General features: G+C 40.7%; 1 protein-coding gene across 15 annotated transcripts in view; it reads left to right on the top strand.

Moving 5' to 3' along the window:
- LOC110990573 (uncharacterized) overlaps window positions 1-17,719 on the top strand; it is a 43,709-nt gene that overhangs the window by 4,049 nt on the left and 21,941 nt on the right. The window contains exon 4 of one of the 15 annotated variants that reach the window (XR_015425838.1): window positions 6,873-6,990. The exons of 12 other annotated variants lie outside the window; for them this stretch is intronic. Coding sequence is in view for 1 of the 3 variants with exons in the window: in XM_087138845.1 (XP_086994971.1) it covers window positions 13,976-14,896 (921 nt within the window). In the remaining 2 variants the exon portion in view is untranslated. Of the gene's footprint in view, window positions 1-6,872; window positions 6,991-13,024; window positions 17,367-17,719 lie in introns of those variants that run through there. 2 more of the 15 variants (XR_015425839.1, XM_087138845.1) reach the window with 2 other exon arrangements.

Here is a 17,719-nt window from a genome sequence, read left to right on the forward strand (position 1 = left end):
CCAGGGTCACATTTCAATAAGTGGATTCCTGCCCATTAATTTTTTTTAAATATGTGCTATTCTGATCAGCTTGCAACTTTTATGAGGATCAATCTGAATGATTTGTCATCAAAATGCCCCCATTTCAAATCAGTCCTTTCTAAACATTATGAAGGCAAGCCCAAGGGCTCTTTTCTCACTAAGAAATAATTTCAAATGCAGATGGTAGCAGTGCTTGTGCTAATGGGGGAGGGAAGGCCTTTTAATCACAACTGTAATTGACTAATGAGACCTTTTTTTCAACACTTCTTTCAAATTGAGATTGGATTAACACCCCCACCCCCCATTTTTAATGAACAAAATGTTCCACTTAATTAAACTGTAGAGAAACCTTCTAAAAATCACTTCTGCAGCGGCCAAATAACCTTCCAAACCCAACAAATCACAGACATTTGCCAAAAAATGCAACTAGAAGTTGCTACATCATTGGAACAGAACATTGCTGCTTGTGTGCAGTGCAGTGAGAGAGGCAGCCTTTGCTGGCATAGACTTTGTAGATTGCTGTAGGCTGACCTTGAAAATTTTGGCCCATAAATGGACATTGGATCATTTTTTTGAAAATTGGGCCCCATATGTGTAGACTTTGGTTCATCCTTCACCATTTAGTGCAGTTTTTCTGTGAGGCAATTAAATTTGGGTGTATATAAAGGGTGCACTGCCCAATTCAGGGGAAATTCTTCGGCAGGCCGAGGCACTCAAAAAGTACCAGTACAGTTTATTTGGAAAAGGGGAGATTGTGTGGCCCAAAAATTTGTGGGATTGTAAAAGAATGGCCCAGAATGAACTCCCTAGATTCAAGGGCTCCCATCCCAGGGCGAAGCATAGAAAAATGCCACTGAAAAATTGTCCCAAGAGCCTGAAAAGGTGGAGGTATGTTATTTGAAAAATTGCCGCTGACAGACTTGGGAACGTTCACTTTTTGGAAGGTGAGTTTGTTTTGGGTGGATAATTAAAATTTCAGTGGTTAACCTACTAAAATTTGAAAATCCATTGAGAGCTGAATGACCCCAGAACACTTAGTTTTTTGCTTGAGAGGCCTGAGGGACTTCGGTTGCCCGCACCGGGGCTGCAAACGTGGTGAATTTTACATTGTCTTCAATGGGGCTTCAATTAGTTCACTGCACCCCTAACCGACTCGCCCCTTGCCGACTCGGCCCCTGACCAACTCGCCCCCCCCAAGTTTGCCAAGCACATATGGCTGGCCCATTCACCATGATTTAATTTTTTTAGAAATACAATCAGTGGGAGATGGAATTGGTGATTGCTGCCCATAAAAATAGGTTAGGGGGTTTGCAGCGGGCACTCCAAGAGTACAGAATTGTGAAAGTTAAACTGTTTAAAGCTTGATGGATGTTCACTTTCTATTGAATTTGGGGTAAAAATTTTTTTTTTTAATATTGATAAAACTAATTCGGTATTGTCGTGTGTATGAGCCATCTGCCCAGCTGCGACGCGTCCCTTCTGCAGACCTCAGTCACATACATGTACCCAAATATTAATTTGAAGTTGTTGATCCTGAGGGTATGTTGGATGTACATGTACAAATAACCTAATCAGACAGTGGACGTTGGAAGCACTAAGACGTTTGAATAAATAAGTGATTAGTGGTGATGTCCAAATATCCATCACCGTCCGTGAGTCGTTCTTGTCAAGTCGTTGGTTATACCATTCAGGTTTTTTATACACATTGGGCCGGCCATACTTGCCTGACGTTCCTGGGGGCAAGTCGGTCAGGGGGCGAGTCGGCCAAGGGGCGAGTCAGTCAGGGCGAGTTTACGAGGGGGAGAGTTGGTAAGGGGCGAGTCGGTCAGGGGGCGAGTTGACCTGACACCAGAGTAAGGTGAAAACGTTTCTCAAAAATTCTAAAGACTCACCAAAAATACCTTTATCACAACCTACTGGCTTCCGTAAATGCCAACGTCAAACAGTTGAGCTTCAATGATATTTCTGACTTCAAAATCTGACCGTTTTCGCTTGACACACACACAGCACTTAAACTTTTTGCCGCTTCCTCCCATTCAAAATACGGGAGTGTAGAGTTTCTGGCCCAATAACTCTATGGGCAAACATGGTCCTCCCCAGCGCATGCATGAGTGGCCCTTATGTGGTCTGGGCACAAGACTTGTTGATCGTGACATTCGGGAGTGCTACCAATGACTGTTTCCTGATCAATCATGTCCATACACTGTATGGTAGGTACGTGACTACGCGCGTCAGTGCACACTGCGTGGTTTGGCTACATTGTTGGTGACCGTGCTCTTGGCTATGCTTTTGCGCTGTAATATTTATCATCAGATACCAGTTGTTCAGGGGCATCATGAGATTATTGTTAAGTGAGCCAAGATAGAGGAAATTATACACTACAAAAAAACAACCTTGTGCTCAAATTTTCACATGCATTATGGCAAAGTTGAGTTTCGTGCGTTTGAACATTTCATTGGACAAAGTTAATGTCATTTTACCCGAAGGTGAGTAAGATTTCAGTTGAAAACATATACAATCTTACATTTATATATTTGACTACGATCCCTGAAAATTTGAAGATGATTAAATGGTGCGAACACTTTGTTTTTCAGTCTGGAAAATTGGTTTCTTGCAAAGACATCGGTCAACATGCACACAAACATTGTGGCCACCTTGCACTTTCGTTGAAATCAAAGTGTGGAAATTGCTCCCAGAAAACATGCTAAGGTCATTTGTTGTTTGAAAAAAGAACGTTAAAATGAATCAAAATGTATTTCCTTCATAATAATCCATTGCTTAATTGAAACAAACATTTGCATCAAGCGGATGATTCTGGATTTAATGTAGATTATTTTTGCCCCCAGTTAAGCTTGTAGGCCTACATGTACATTGGGTCACACTAGTTTCTAATTCTGTGTTATCTTTTTTTTTTTTCCAGTTCATATTTGTGTTGTAGGGGTTTTGGGTAATTTCATTCAAGACCATTTACTTATTAAAATATTTTATTGAATTTTTATTCAGTAGGCCTAACTGATTTATATTTATTAAATTTTCTTTTATTTTGGCACACTTTGCGTGTGGTTTTGATCTGCTTCACGGTTCACACAGTCGTGCAATTTGTTGGTGTTTTTCTCTCGCTCTTCCCCCACCCTCCCCTTTTCCCCCGGGTGGTTTTAAATAATTGCTTTATATTTAGGCTATATTATAAACAACTGCTTGTAGTTTTGATGTGCCAGTTAACCCACCTTTAGGGGGGGGCTAAAAATGTTATTTTATGTGATGTTTATTTTTTCTTTGTTTCACATTGTTATTTTCAGGTAATTACCAACAATGCCTCATGAGAAGAAACGAAATATTTTTCAAGCAAAGCCTGGCATAGCGTGTCAGTATTTGACTGAAAACTTCAGTTCATTTCCAGAGGGCAGTCTGCAAGTTGGGCACATCCTCTTCTCGTTCGTTACAAATGAACGGTCTTTCGTCAGAACTGTTGAGGTGATCAGAGAAAAGAGTGGTGCATCATTTACATTTTCTACTGCGCAACTGCAGAGCCTTGTACGAACGACACTCAAGAAGTACAAACACTTGTCAGCCATTCCATGGTCACTCGCGTGACATTTGAACAAAATGTTGAGTTTTAATGCATTACTGTTGCTAACATGCCACTTATTCAACTCAAATTAGCAGGTAATTAAGACAAGGCATTGTGAATGTTGTTGTTGTGAGGTTAATGGCACCTTTGGCACTATTGTGCCCTTTGTGCCAACTTCAAATACAGTAGCTGAGTCAAGAAGAAATCTTCCTCACAGTAAAGACATCAGGTTTGAACTTTGAGAACGACGGTTAAGAAGAAAAGAAAGGACAAGTCTGAAAACCCAAGAACTGAGAAATGACTCTGTAAAAAGGAGGCGTGTACTGTAGGATATATAGGAGGAAACCAAATAAAAAAGAGATAATTATACATGCATACATGCAAAAAGAAACTGGACAAGGCTTAGATAAGAAGAGCTACATATGAAATGTGAAAACCGTGTAAGGCAATCAGTAGAGTGACTGGGAAGTGAAGGATGTTATGAGGGTGATATGACATCAACGATCCTCCAGACATGGAGATGCTACAGTGTCCTGCAAGCCAGCTGTCTCCCTTGCAATATAAGAGCCCGTGCTCCGCCGGTATGTTCGCAGCCAGTCGTTTGACGTATGTATCACATCAGAAAGCACGGGCAAATATGGATAAATGTACATGTATGTATGAGCATGCATGTTCATATTAGATGTTACTGTTAATAGCCTTGATGTATTTCAGTAAGTGGGGAATGGTATATTTTGAGTTTAAAACATTTCTAAGTGTCATTTGATCTGGAGTTAATTTTAACCCTAACCCTCCTCAATCCTTCACCTGTTGGAGGACTGAGGAGTGTAAGGGTTAATGATTTTTGAAGTTTTCCCCTGACACTAACATATTAGTTACAGTTTATGAGAAAATGCTCAGCATTGTCGTACGTGTTGCATGTTTCACAAAATCCGTTCGTGTGTTTACCGATTTTTTTTATAGAAGCTACATGTATTTAGATTTTTACACATATCAAGCCGGAGTCTGTGAATCTGAACTTCTTGCCAGCGTGAGAGGTTCCACGTGTTCATGTTATGGGAAACAATGGGTTGTATTTTAGTATTAAAGAAGCTTTAGAATTATTCCATTCCCGTTGCCACTGTTGCTTGATGCAACTTTTGAGTTGATGTTTAACTTCTGTTATAGAAAGGGGTAGTTTATGGTCAATAATAGTTTTTTAGTACCCTTTTCAGCAATCTGGTCAACTTGTTTGTTTCCTTTAACTTCACAGTGTCCTGGTGTCCATTCAAAAATAAAATATTTAGCCTGATTTTGAATATTAATAAGTGTATGCCGAATATCACAAGTTAATTTGTTTCTTGGGATAGGCCGAGATATAGCTTGTATAGCATTTAGACAATCTGTGAATATACAGGATTGCATAGGCTGGGCATCTTCAATCCATTCAAGGGCCAGTAAAATGGCAAAAAGTTCCGCTGTAAAAATAGAGGCTTCGTTGTTTAAGGGTCCAGTCCACTAATTCAAGCCCCATTGAAAACAGTGTAAAATCAGCACCGTTCAGGGCCCAATAGCATGCACGCCAACATCCCTGAGATTTCTGAAACACAGATGAAATTCTTGTCTGGTCACTTATCTTTCAATTTCTTTTCAATTTTTTGTGGGTTAACCAATTACATTTTTAATTATTCCCACAAAACAAAATCACCCGCCAAAAAGTGATTTTTCCGGTGTCTGATTGCAGCCATTTTTCAAGTGGCAACCCTCAACTTTCTCGGGCACTTAGGACCATTTTTCAACTGTAGTTTTTAGCCCTTCTGCTCTCATATGAAAGCCCAAGACCCAGGGAGTTGATCCTGAAAACGATTTACACAATCTCACCATTTTGGGGGCCAAACAATCTCCTTTTTCAAAAGATGCTGTGGAAGGGGGCACTTTTAATGCTAATGAGCTGGTCAAAAATCTCACTTGAATTAGTGGTCTGCACCATTAATCTGATGTTCTTAGAATAATTAAGTTGAGGTATTTATATACCACATCCCACAGTGTTATTATTCGGGTCAACAGAACCATCTGTATAGATGTGAAGTGAGTTTCCCCAAGTTGTATGTATGATCTCTGTAGCAAGGGAACCCTTTTCATTGATATCCATGATATGTTTAACATGGTTCAGAATTTCTGTTGAGATATCACGTTTAGTATAATGCCAGTAAGGAAATGGATTGTGCAATGGAAAGGTGTTAAGATGCAGTTTACCTGTTCTGGCTTTAAATGGAGCTTGGCGTGGATTAGTTTTCCATCTTTTAGCAAAGTAGTGTTTCTGCCAGCAGTCTATTTGGACGTATTCATTAGGATGAGAATGCATGCATATCCAGTTTGATATTATATAGATTACAAAAATAATTACGGCTCAGATAAAGAGGAGGATCTCCACACTCTACTTGCAGTTTCTGTAACGAGGTTCCATACAGTGCTCCACAGCATATCCTCAGAGCCTGGTATTGTATACTATCTAATTTTTGCTTGTGGTCTAAAACCACTGAGTTGAAGGCTTCACATCCGTACTCTAGAATTGGTTTGATAAGAGTTTTGTACAGGCGAAAGAGAATACAACAGGCTGATCCCCAATCAGTTCCACTAATACATCTGAGGATGTTAAGTTTAGCTTTGCTTCTATTGACGACATAGTTGGTGTGTTCCTTCCAGGTTAGTTTGTTGTCAAAGACGACACCAAGAAATTTAGCTGAATTTTGAAAATTTATCTTCAGTTTAGAGGAAGCATTTCGTTCATGAGTAAATAGGACAGCGTAGGTCTTGGGAGTTGATATTTTAAAGCCCCATTTTCCACACCAAGAGGAAATGTCATTGAGTCTTTGTTGGATCTTATTGGTAATGAAATTAATATTTCTATTGGATTTCCATGTGACTATGTCTTCTGCATATTGACAGATATTAACTCCATTAATACATTGAGTAAGGTCATTAACAGCAATATTAAAGAGTGTTGGACTAATAACACTACCTTGGGGTGTGCCATTTTTAACAGTACATGATTCAGAATAAGTGTCATTTATTTTAACCTGGATTTTCCGATTTGTAAGAAAGTCATTGATCCATCGGGTAATGCGCCCACTTATTCCAAGTGATTGTAATTTGATGACAATTCCTTTGGGCCATAGCATATATTTTAAGATCCAGGAAGACCGCCAAAGTACTTTCTCTGTTGGCAAAAGCCTTGTTTATGCTAGATTCAAGATGAATGATATAGTCTTTGGTGCTTCTCCCTTTCCTTTCCTTCCAGGTACCAGATAAGTCTATTATTGGCCATGTGCTCCATTATTTTGCAGAAGGTGGAGGTGAGCGCAATTGGCCGGTAAGATTTAGGATTGATGGGAGTTTTGCCAAGTTTAAGAATAGGAGTAAGTATGGCTTCTTTCCATTGGCTAGGACACTGGGAAACACTCCAGGCCTTGTTGAAAATGATGAGAATAATTTCACGTGCTTTTTGAGGGAGATGTTTAATAATGTCAATGCCGATACCATCTTTACCTGGAGAGGTACATGTACACTTTGCTGCATCAATGGCAGTTTCCTGTTCAGACACAGTAAAAGGTTCATTAATAACATTATCATCTTCATTAAGGTGAAAATTATTTTCAGCATTTTGTTTAGTTTTTAAAAAGGAGGTACTGTAATTTTGATCATTGCTGATAGAAACAAAACTTTGAGCAAGTAAGTTAGCTTTATCTTCGTCAGAGATAAACACTTTGTCACTGTCTTTTAAGACTGAGTTGTTAACCTTAGTTTGCGTATTGTTAATATGATGAATTATGTCCCAAATCTTTTTGGAAGGAGTTTGGGAGTTCAAGGTATCACAAAAACTTTTCCAATCATCTCTTTTAGCAGCTTTAAGTTTTACGTTTTACGAACAATAGCAAAGGTACGTTTGTAAGCTATAAGGTCTTTAGGGCAATGGGTTTTCCTTAACAATTTAAGGGCTTTTTTCCGGTTTTCAACAGTTTTTTTACAGTCATCATTCCACCATGAAGTATATATCTTTTTGTTCTTTTTATGAGAAACTGTACGCGGGATGGAATGATTGAAAGCCTCAGTAAGTTGCTCAATGTACTCATTATAAGCATCTTGAGCATTAATATTAATGCTTGGCTCAGTAATAAGGTTATCACAAGCTCGTTCAAAGGCATCCCAGTTGGTTCTTTTTGTGGACCAACGAGAGTTATTGTTTTTGGAAGTGTACTGGCATTTTTTGTTAAATTCAATAATGATAGGGTAGTGGTCGCTTCCCCAAGTATCATCTAAGGTAGTCCAGTTACTCTTGGCTGCGGGATCTGGAGAGGTGATAGTAATGTCAATGCAAGTAATAGTACCATTGGAGGTGTTAATTCTAGTACCGTTTCCACTATTAACACAGACAAGATTGTGTTTGTCCATTACATTTTCGATGATATTACCATTGGCATCAGTCATTTTACTTCCCCAGAGGGAGTTGTGGCTGTTAAAGTCTTCACAAATAATAGTATTCTTACTTATATGATTTTCGATGTCAGTTAAAGAATCGTCCTTCAAAGTAAGACAAGAGTTATAAGCATTAATAATTTTTAATTTACTTTTATCACTTTTATTCACTTCAAGGACTTGATACTGGAAAAGGGAATCTTTGTCAAAAATGTTTTGAACAACAAGGGCTTTTTTGGTAAAAATAGCACATCCCCCGCCAGAGGATTTAAGGATAGGTTTCCTGTCACATCTGTAAATGTTATATCCAGGAAGATTGAAATTCTTACTTTCTTTAAGCCATGTTTCTTGTATACAAATTATATCAGGTTTGTCCTTCCAGTCATTTATAGCATGCTTGAGTTCATTTCCATGTGCAATAAGTGATTGTGCATTCCATTGAAAGATAAAGACCATGAGGATAAGATTCATGTTTATGTTTGCTGACTTTCCCCTTTTGACCGATTGAATGTTTTCAATGCTGTTTTGAAGTTTCAGTTTGTGAGGACTTAGCAGGGGCTCCTCTGTGTTTGGTTTTGGACTGAGAGGATTTCCTTTGTGTCCCCTGCGGGGACGCACCAGTGCTTGAGGATTGTGTATGAGCATTACGTTTTCTCTCTTTGTCTGATGCCTGATGTGTTTTGGTTGATTGGTGGAATAAGTGATTAAAGAGAGACTTTATTTCTGATTCCCTACTTTCTTTATTTTCAGTTGACTCCCAGATAAGTAGTTCTATTAGCGAGTTATCTGCCAACAAACATGGTGAGATAGGTTCAGTTTGGCTAGCTACTGATACATCTTCAGTTTGAGTAGAAATCTCTCATTTGGACGACGGTTGCAGATTCTGTCTTCTTTGTTCACTGCTGACATGTACATTTTGTGTATTTTGTGTGTTCGCCCATGTTTTGTTTGGAGTCCAGGTTTTCAATTTAAGTGCTGGAGAAAGTGTGTCAGGCTTTTCAGCATGGACAGTGATGTCTGTACGGATAGACTTTGCTGCCTCAGCGTAGGATATGTTGTAGGTTACTCTAACTTCTTGGATTTCCTTTTCTTCTCTCATGGTATCGCAACCAGCATAGGCAGAGAGGCTGTTTCCAGTTTGTCCATTTCTTTTGAAAGTGAGCCTTCGTGCATCCATGACACCGTCTTTTTTGCATTCCTTGAGGATTTCTTTATCAGAGAGTTCAAGTGGTACTCCAGAGATAACACCTTTACTTTGTGTTTCTGATTTCGCAAACTCGGTTGTAACGGACCACTGTCCAAGCGTATTGATTCTTTTAAGTTTGTTAGCCTGACCAGGTGTGTGTCATTTAACACTGATGCCACCTTGGTTGGTTTTAGTGACATTTTTAATGATGTTCGGTCCAATTTCATTGAGAGCTTTGGCTATTTTAATGGGATTTATCTGAGCAAGTTTGATATCTGGAGAATTTATGATTACAGTGGTAGGTTTGCATTTTCTTGGGACGAATACGAATAAGCATTTACATTTCTTCTCTTTTGGTATTGAGAATAGGAACTGTTGTTAGACTCTTTAGAATCTTCACTTGGCTTTAATTGGTTTCGCTCTTTTTCTGGACATTGGTCTCCATGAAGTTTTTGGCGAACTGACCCGAGCTTCCATATCTTTGGCATGCTCAGTATTTTTGTTATTGCTATCTGCATTGCTATCGTCGTCATCATTTTGGCCATCTTGGGCTTGACTCATGAGAATGTCTAATGTAGAGCGTGGTTGGTTATTGTTTTGATTTCGACTATGCCTAGATTTATATTCTGATATCTGCTGTTGTGATAGCTGATCCCATGTCATGTCTTCCTCACTTTCGTCGGCCATGTTGGCCCAACGATGTAGCTTTAGTACGTGTAGTTAGTATCTGCAGATGTTACTGTAAATGGTCTGAAAAGCAGCAAGAAAAAAAAGAAACAGCAAAGCAAGCAGAGTCATGCAAGCATGAAAGCAAAGAAAAGATTGCGTATGGAGAAGGTCTCACCACTCGCACAGCAACGTAGAGAACACGTCCGTACCCATTCAAAGCTCAAGCCTCTCTCGCATTGTGAATGTATCCCTTAATTTTTATTTGATCACTTTGAAATGTTTGTTATTTTCTTTATCATGGTTTCTTTGACGTGACTCGCGTGACAGGATAGAAATAGGGATTTTTCATATCCTTTGATTCTATAAGCATTTCCTATGAATGTACAAGTGTGCTAAAGTAAATTTTCACTGAACGAAAAACTTAATACTCTGACCTAATCCATGCAAAGGTTACATTGTGCCAAGTCTCTCTTGTTGTGAGAAACGTTCTGAAGAAAATGTGACTCTCGTGACACAAATTTGTGACTCGCATGACACAGTAGCGTTTTACTTTTTTATTATAACTGTAATAAGAGTAAAACAATTCAAATTATAATATTACATTAATAAAAATGATGGACCTGCAAATACATTATGGAAGAGGGTGAAAACTGCTATTTATTCCTTTACTTTGGCAAATTTTGGGGTGGTATTTAACGCAATACACCATGACTGTGACCTGTCACAACAAAATGAGAGTAAAGTCGCATCCCACTCTTTCCTGTTTTGAGGGTTCAAAGTTTATATTGAAGTAGAGGACAATTTTTTTGTTTTTTTGATATTTGGAATGATTAACCCACCTCCTATTTAATTTCAAATATTTTGCAGAATCACATATTGTAAAATGTCATTTTCTTAGCAATTTTGACGATAGCATTATTTGTGCCTGGTCTTAAATGTTGAAACAATGTCGGGAAGAAAGACGCAAAGCTGCAAGAATAAAGCCACATTGTCATCTTATACATTTACCCTAAGTGTTCCATGTACATACATGTACATGTACCAATATCTCAGTTTTTGAAAATTCTGACTTTCAGCTCATTTTGTGCTCACAGGTCATATATTCATAACAATGACATTGAGTAAAACTGCCTCTGAATTTAATTGAAGTGAGTGTCATGAATTCCACTATCCACGATTATTTCAGAAAAACAGTTGTAATTTTTGGTTTGTCCAATGCTTTTTCTTTTGCACTTTCAGTGATCTCCTCATTGAACTGCAGCTGTCCCCTATTCATCAGGTTGGGTTGTGGCACTGTGCACAGTACATGTATATCATCTACTGGCTACCAAGATTGGGTGTCTGAATATATGCTTGCCCGTCTTACCTACATGTACATGTATTGTGCATACATGTACATGTGCCCATCATCATACTTGCATGTATTGTACGTGTAATTGACTGAGTTTACAAAGGAAAGAGCTGCAATTAATGATGCAATTGTACGGGAATGTACACGTAGCTACGGCATCATTTATTTGGTAAAAATCTTTCATTTCATTATCTGATTCAATTTCATGTTTTCACCATGAAAATTACACTCAATTTCAATTCCTAGCATGTGACTCGCCTGACATACATGTACAGTGCATGTGTGACTCGTGTGACACTCTTGACAGAGTTTTTTCTACAAGGAACGCAAAGCAAATAAGAACATTAACGCTTTTAATGATAGACCTCAACTATATGATTTACAAATATCAAACACTAGCTGAATCCCTGTCTAGTTTTTTAGTAATCTAAAAAAATGGTCAAATTTTGTGACTCGCATGACATATTTTGAGGGAGTTTTCAAGATGAAAACCTGGGAAAATACAAAAAGCATTTGAAAAAATTTCTGATGTTTTATCAAATAGACTGTAATAGCTACCTAATGTATGCAGATAAAGTAAAATCATATGAATGAGCTTCAGTGACTTTCTAAGTTAGTGATTTGTACCCCTGCCCCTCCTTTTTGACCACAAATTTCATCCATATTCAGGAGACTGTAACCTAAATAAAAAGTTCTTTGATTTAAAAGTTCTTTTGAGATGTAGATGGTTTCAATATCCATCTTATCAAATAAACTGAGAAAAATTTATTTTTGTCACATCAATTTTTAAGTTTGATGATGACCCTTACACGGAATGGCTGTTGTCACATGAAGCTGAAATGAAGAAATTTGATGAGATAAGTCGGAAGCAATACTCACTTCAGACACCCAATCAGAAGGAAGTGCCAGATGTTCAAGTATCCTCTCCCGAGCCTGTGCTGATAAGTACCGTCGTGTGGAGAACCTAGGCCATCAACCACTCAAGACCCTCCTAAGCAAACACCCCCTGCAAGGAAATCTCCTCGAGGAGTGCTCACACCAAGGAAAAAGAAACTACAGAAGAGACTTGCATTTCTGTCGAAATCAAATCAGAAAATGAAGCAGAGGCATGTTGAAAGTCTGAATGCGTTGAAGACAAAGCTCCTGACTCATGGCAAAGTGAAGCACCTAAATCAGGTCATAACAAGAAAGCAGGCAACAGTTGTCAAACTGAGAACTCAACTTCGGTTGAGTACTGTTGCAGAAGAATTAATACAAAATAAAAACGAGCTTGCTCGGGTTTGATGAAGCTATCGTCGATCAAAGGGATTTCAAAAAAGTAGGAAGTCGATTGCTACTGAGGCTTAGGATGAAGTTGTGAGATTGAGAAGTCAATTGAAGTTGAAGGCTGATGAGATAAGAAATCTTGAAAATGAGAAGCTTGTCTTGCAGGAAGAAGCAGAGGCATTGCGAGCAACAGGTTCCACAGTTTTGCAGAGAGAGGGGAAGATGTTTCCATTCAACATGCGACTGTTTGTGTATGACTCGTTAGTAAACCATGTACCAACCGGAAATATACCACCATTAACTGATGCATTTGCAAAATGGATGGGCATGAAAATTGACAGCCTACCACACAGGAGTACAGTGGAAATGATGGCAAGAGAGTTAGGTATTGTATCAGACTTCCAAGTGGCTGAAGTACTTATGGAGCAAGACAACCTAACAATAGAGGGATTTCACATTAGCGCCATCTGCGCATATCTGCATCGAAAGCGAGGCTCTCTGTGTTGAACGCCCGCAGAGTCCACACAGTACATGCAGTATCCGGTTTGTAAGTGTGACGCCACGTCAGTTTAAACCACGCGCACTGCACAAGATACATGACCACCGCAGGTACATTAGTTCGCGGTTAGTTGCCGTTATTTTTCCTTTGATTTTACGTGTCGAGTCATCCTGAAAGACTCTACCATAAAAATTTGCAGCCTGGAACGTCTGAATTTAACATACCTTTATGTATTTTGTGTCTTGACTCCTTACTTTCAATCCTCTGATCATATTAAGAATTGAAGCTGACACGTACAGCCTCGTTTTCAAATCCGGAAGTGCTTAGATCGACGCTAAAAGTGTCGTATTGGAATCCCTCTATAGGATTTGATGCAACAACCCAAGAAGGGCTACATGTCAGTAGCATTCATGTCACCAGCGGTAAAGCTTGCCACGTTATTTCTCTTGACCCACTGCCTGGGGGCATGGCTACAGATTATGGGCAGCACATCACAGACCCTGTCAAGCGTGTTGCAGAGGTCTACTGTGCCTTTCATGGGACAAACTTTGAACCCGTTCGATGTAACATGGTTAGTCATATTAAAAATACTATGACTGACTGAGTGGCCGTGAATCATGCAACCATTGTTCGTCTGGAAGAGACATGGGGGAAAAGCCTAAATGAACTGAATTGCCACCTCCACCCCCTTGAGACAATTGCTAGCTCTTCAAGATCTGTACTTAAATCTGCTGAGAGTGGAAAGGGCAAGCTAAATGTCCTAAACCCGAGCGATACCCTCTCCACCAAGAAATATTTCTTTTGGAGATAACCTTGAAGATGATAGATAAGTCTTGAGGGTTTGCATGGTGAAGAGGTATAATAGAAAGTAGGTTTGCGGTAGCACCATGGACGTATCTCTTTTGTGAGTATTTGCGGTTCTAAAAAGAACCAGTGGTACTTGACGTTTCGAGCAGTATGAGCAGTATGCTCTGCTCGTCATCAGGAGAATGCTCGTCATCAGGAGAATTTGAGCGTTGTTCCATCAAACGCTCGAAATTGATTAACAACCTAGCCTTCCTGAAACGATGCCATGATACCAACATTTTGCCTCCTGGCCTTCGTGTCCGAGATCCCATCCGGAACACGAAGTCTCAGGGTATTGTTCACCAGTACAGCCTAGCCCTTCTCCGACACCGCATCCAAGCCACAAGATTGACCCTGGCACACCTAGACAGACAACTTTCCACTGCACAGGATCATGTCGCTACAGCGGTTTCGACTGAAGACTTCACCAAGATCAAGAGAATGACAGAGAGTGTCTGCCGCCATGTCTTCGGGTCAACTCGCTGCCGACAGATCAAGAAATTCAGTCGCCTCTCCAAGAACCAGAGTAAATCCCATATTCCCAGTCGGACTATAGGATCTTCTATATCCTCATGTCCATACCCTACTAAGCCCCACCTCCATTCACGAACTGCGTTCACAAGGCAAACCGTGGTCAACCTCAGTCACCGCCACTTGTCACACACGGAATCCAGAGTCCTTGCCCTCGGTATGAAGTTCACCTTGGTCCCGCGGTCCCCTCCAATAGTAGACATCATTCACTCCGTTGAGCCAGCCCTTCGCCACCTGAACAAGAGCGCTGCAGACGATGCCCGCCTCCACATCAGCCAAGCCCTCAAGAACCACAAGCCCGTCAAGCCCAACATCTCCAAGACCGAACAGCAAGCCATCAAAAGCCTACTAAGAGATCACTCCATCCACATCCTAACTGCAGACAAGGGGAACGCAACTGTCGTCATGGACAAAGCTGACTATGACCGTAAGGTCCCTACCAGCCCCTTCACAAGAACCCCATACCTTCCATCCAAAAGAGATTCCAGGCTAAGCTCCTAGCCTTCCAATGGTCAGACAAAGTCTCCATGGCCCTATACCAACAGCTTCGACCCTCCAGTACAAGATGTCCAAGATTTTTCGGCCAGCCCAAGATACACAAGACCGGTATCCCACTCCGACCCATCGTAGCTTCCCGAGGCGGTCCCACCTACAACACCACCAGGCACCTCACCAAGATCCTTCACCCTCTGGTTGGCAACACCCCACATCATATCAAGAACTCTGACCAGTTCGCCCAGTTCATCGACGGGTTGTCTCTACGCCCCACAGACATAATGGTAAGCTTCGATGTGGTCTCTCTCTTCACTAATATACCCACATCTGAAGCATGCACCATCGCCAAGGATAGGTTACTTCAAGATCCCTCACTCAGCGACCGGACCAACCTCACACCACATCAAATTCCATGATCTCCTGATCAGCTGCGTATCATCTTCCTACTTCCAGTGGAGAGACAAATTCTTCAAGCAGTCTTCCGGAACCTCCATGGGATCGCCTCTATCCCTGGTTCTGGCAGACCTGTTCATGGAATATTTGAGCAGACAGCCCTCTTCTCCGCGGACCTCAAGCCTAGCGTATGGATCCGGTATGTGGACGACACAGCCCACAGCCCACAAGACCTCCAGCTGTTCCTTCAACACCTCAACAGCCAACACAACGACATCCAGTTCACCATGGAGAAGGAACAAGACAGACGCATTGCATTCTTGGATGTTGAGGTTTCAAGACTACTAGATGGCACCCTATCCCGCACAGTGTACAGGAAGCCAACACACACACCGACCTCTACCTGAACAACCGGTCATTCCACCACCCCCGCATCATGGCCTCCGTCCACAGAACCCTCGTGCGTCGAGCATACAACATCTGCGACCAAGACCACCTGCAACCGGAACTCCATCACAGTCAAGACAGATCAAGACCCTAGACCCCCTCCAGACCAGCGGGTCTCCTATACCCAAGGTCAACCCATTAGGCACATTAGTTCTGTCACCCTCCCCTACATAGGCAGTACCTCCCACATAATCCAGCGCATCCTTCTACACCATGGCATCAAAGTCTTCCATACTGCCCCCAACAAGATCCAAGCAGCTCTCCAGTCTCACAAGGACAAGCAAGACCCCAAGACCAAGCCAGGCGTCTACAGGATCCCCTGCGAATGCGGCAAGGTGTATATCGGCGAGATCTCACTACCAGACTCAGTGAACAACGAGCCCACGGAAGACAGGGGGATCTCGAGAAATCTGCCATCATCAAACACTCCAGCACTGAAGACCACCAAGTCCACTGGCAACAAAGCCATCTCATTGCCAACATACATGTAGAACAATGGCATCCACGCCGTGTTCGTGAGGCAATTGAGATTCACAAGAACAGAACAGTTCCGCAAGACACAGGCCTCATCATCAGTGACATCTGGCGCCCCATCCTCAACCCTTCTAGTTCACCTTATGGGTCATCTGTACCCTTGGCACCCTGCCCCAGTTCTTCCTTTAGTCTGCGTATGGGTCCTAGAAGTTAAAAAAATTTTTAAAAACGGCATTCTCCTGATGACGAGCAGAGCATCATGCACGAAACGTCGAGTACCACTGGTTCTTTTCAGAACCTCAAATACTCACAAAAGAGATACGTCCATGGTGCTACTGCAAACCTACTTTCTATTATACTTGAATATGATGATCAGCTGAAAAGCTTCAGCAATGTCCAGTTAACGCAGAGCTATTTGTTGATATGATGAAAAGTTGTTTGGAGAACATTGGTAGCGTGCTTGAAAGACAATACAAAAAGCACTTCAACACAATCACTGAGCAACTTAGGAAAGAAACAGCGTCAGCATCTCTCCATAACATTGATGCAGAGGAAGTAATACGCATGTTTGGTGCTGCTAAGGATCACGCACCAAGTGCAACAATGAGCTACATGTATTTGTCATCCAAAATTAGAGCCTAGAAGAACAACAGTGTATCTTGACAACCTGGAAGAAAAGAAAAAAAACCAAATTGATTAAGCTGGCTGTGACCTTGGGAAGGAAACAAAAAGAAAACACATGAAAAAGAGGTACAGAAATCAGGGTCGAAATATCTAAACGGATAGCTGTTAAGCTAGAAATGAAGGGAAAAAGATTGAACGAAAGCTAAAGACCCCAATTCTAGACTTGGTATATGACTTTCCTGAGTTGGATGCAAGTGTCCAGCAAAATGTTCAAGATATTCTAACAGGGGAATTTGTAGGCAGCAGGATCTTGCATATTTGGTATGATGAAGACAGTGGAAGCAAAAACTGTATATCAATGCCAAATTGAAAAGCTCCAGAAGAAGCTAGGAGGGACATACGTTATTTCATACTGGAATGATGCTGCAAGCGATACCTACGATGATGCAGTGGAATACGACATCACAAAATACGCCCTTGCCGCTGACCTTATCACTGAGGATGTGATACTACACTAAAACCTCCATACCAAGTACAGGTAAAACATAAGGGCATTACATGGATGTGTGCAAAACATAAATGGTCACCCTGCTAATTGACAAATTAATCAAAATTGAACATCTATCATAATTGTAATGAGTAAACATTCATTGCAGTGTCTTATGTGAAATTTTGATGACATTCTGACTTGTAATAAGAAAGTTCTAATGCGCCATAAAGCATGCAGTACATAGATGTGCGTAAACCATTTATAGTCACTGCACTAACTGACAAATTAATCATTGTGTTTACTGATTGTAATTAAACATCAATTATCATATAATAAAAATGAATACCCAATGCAACATCTTGTGAAATTTTGATGAGATTATGACTGGTAATAATGAAGTT

The sequence above is a fragment of the Acanthaster planci genome, linkage group LG07, assembly GCF_054643075.1.
Source record: "Acanthaster planci isolate LZ-2023a linkage group LG07, COTS_SCS, whole genome shotgun sequence".
In the NCBI taxonomy this organism is placed as follows: Eukaryota; Metazoa; Echinodermata; class Asteroidea; order Valvatida; family Acanthasteridae; genus Acanthaster; species Acanthaster planci.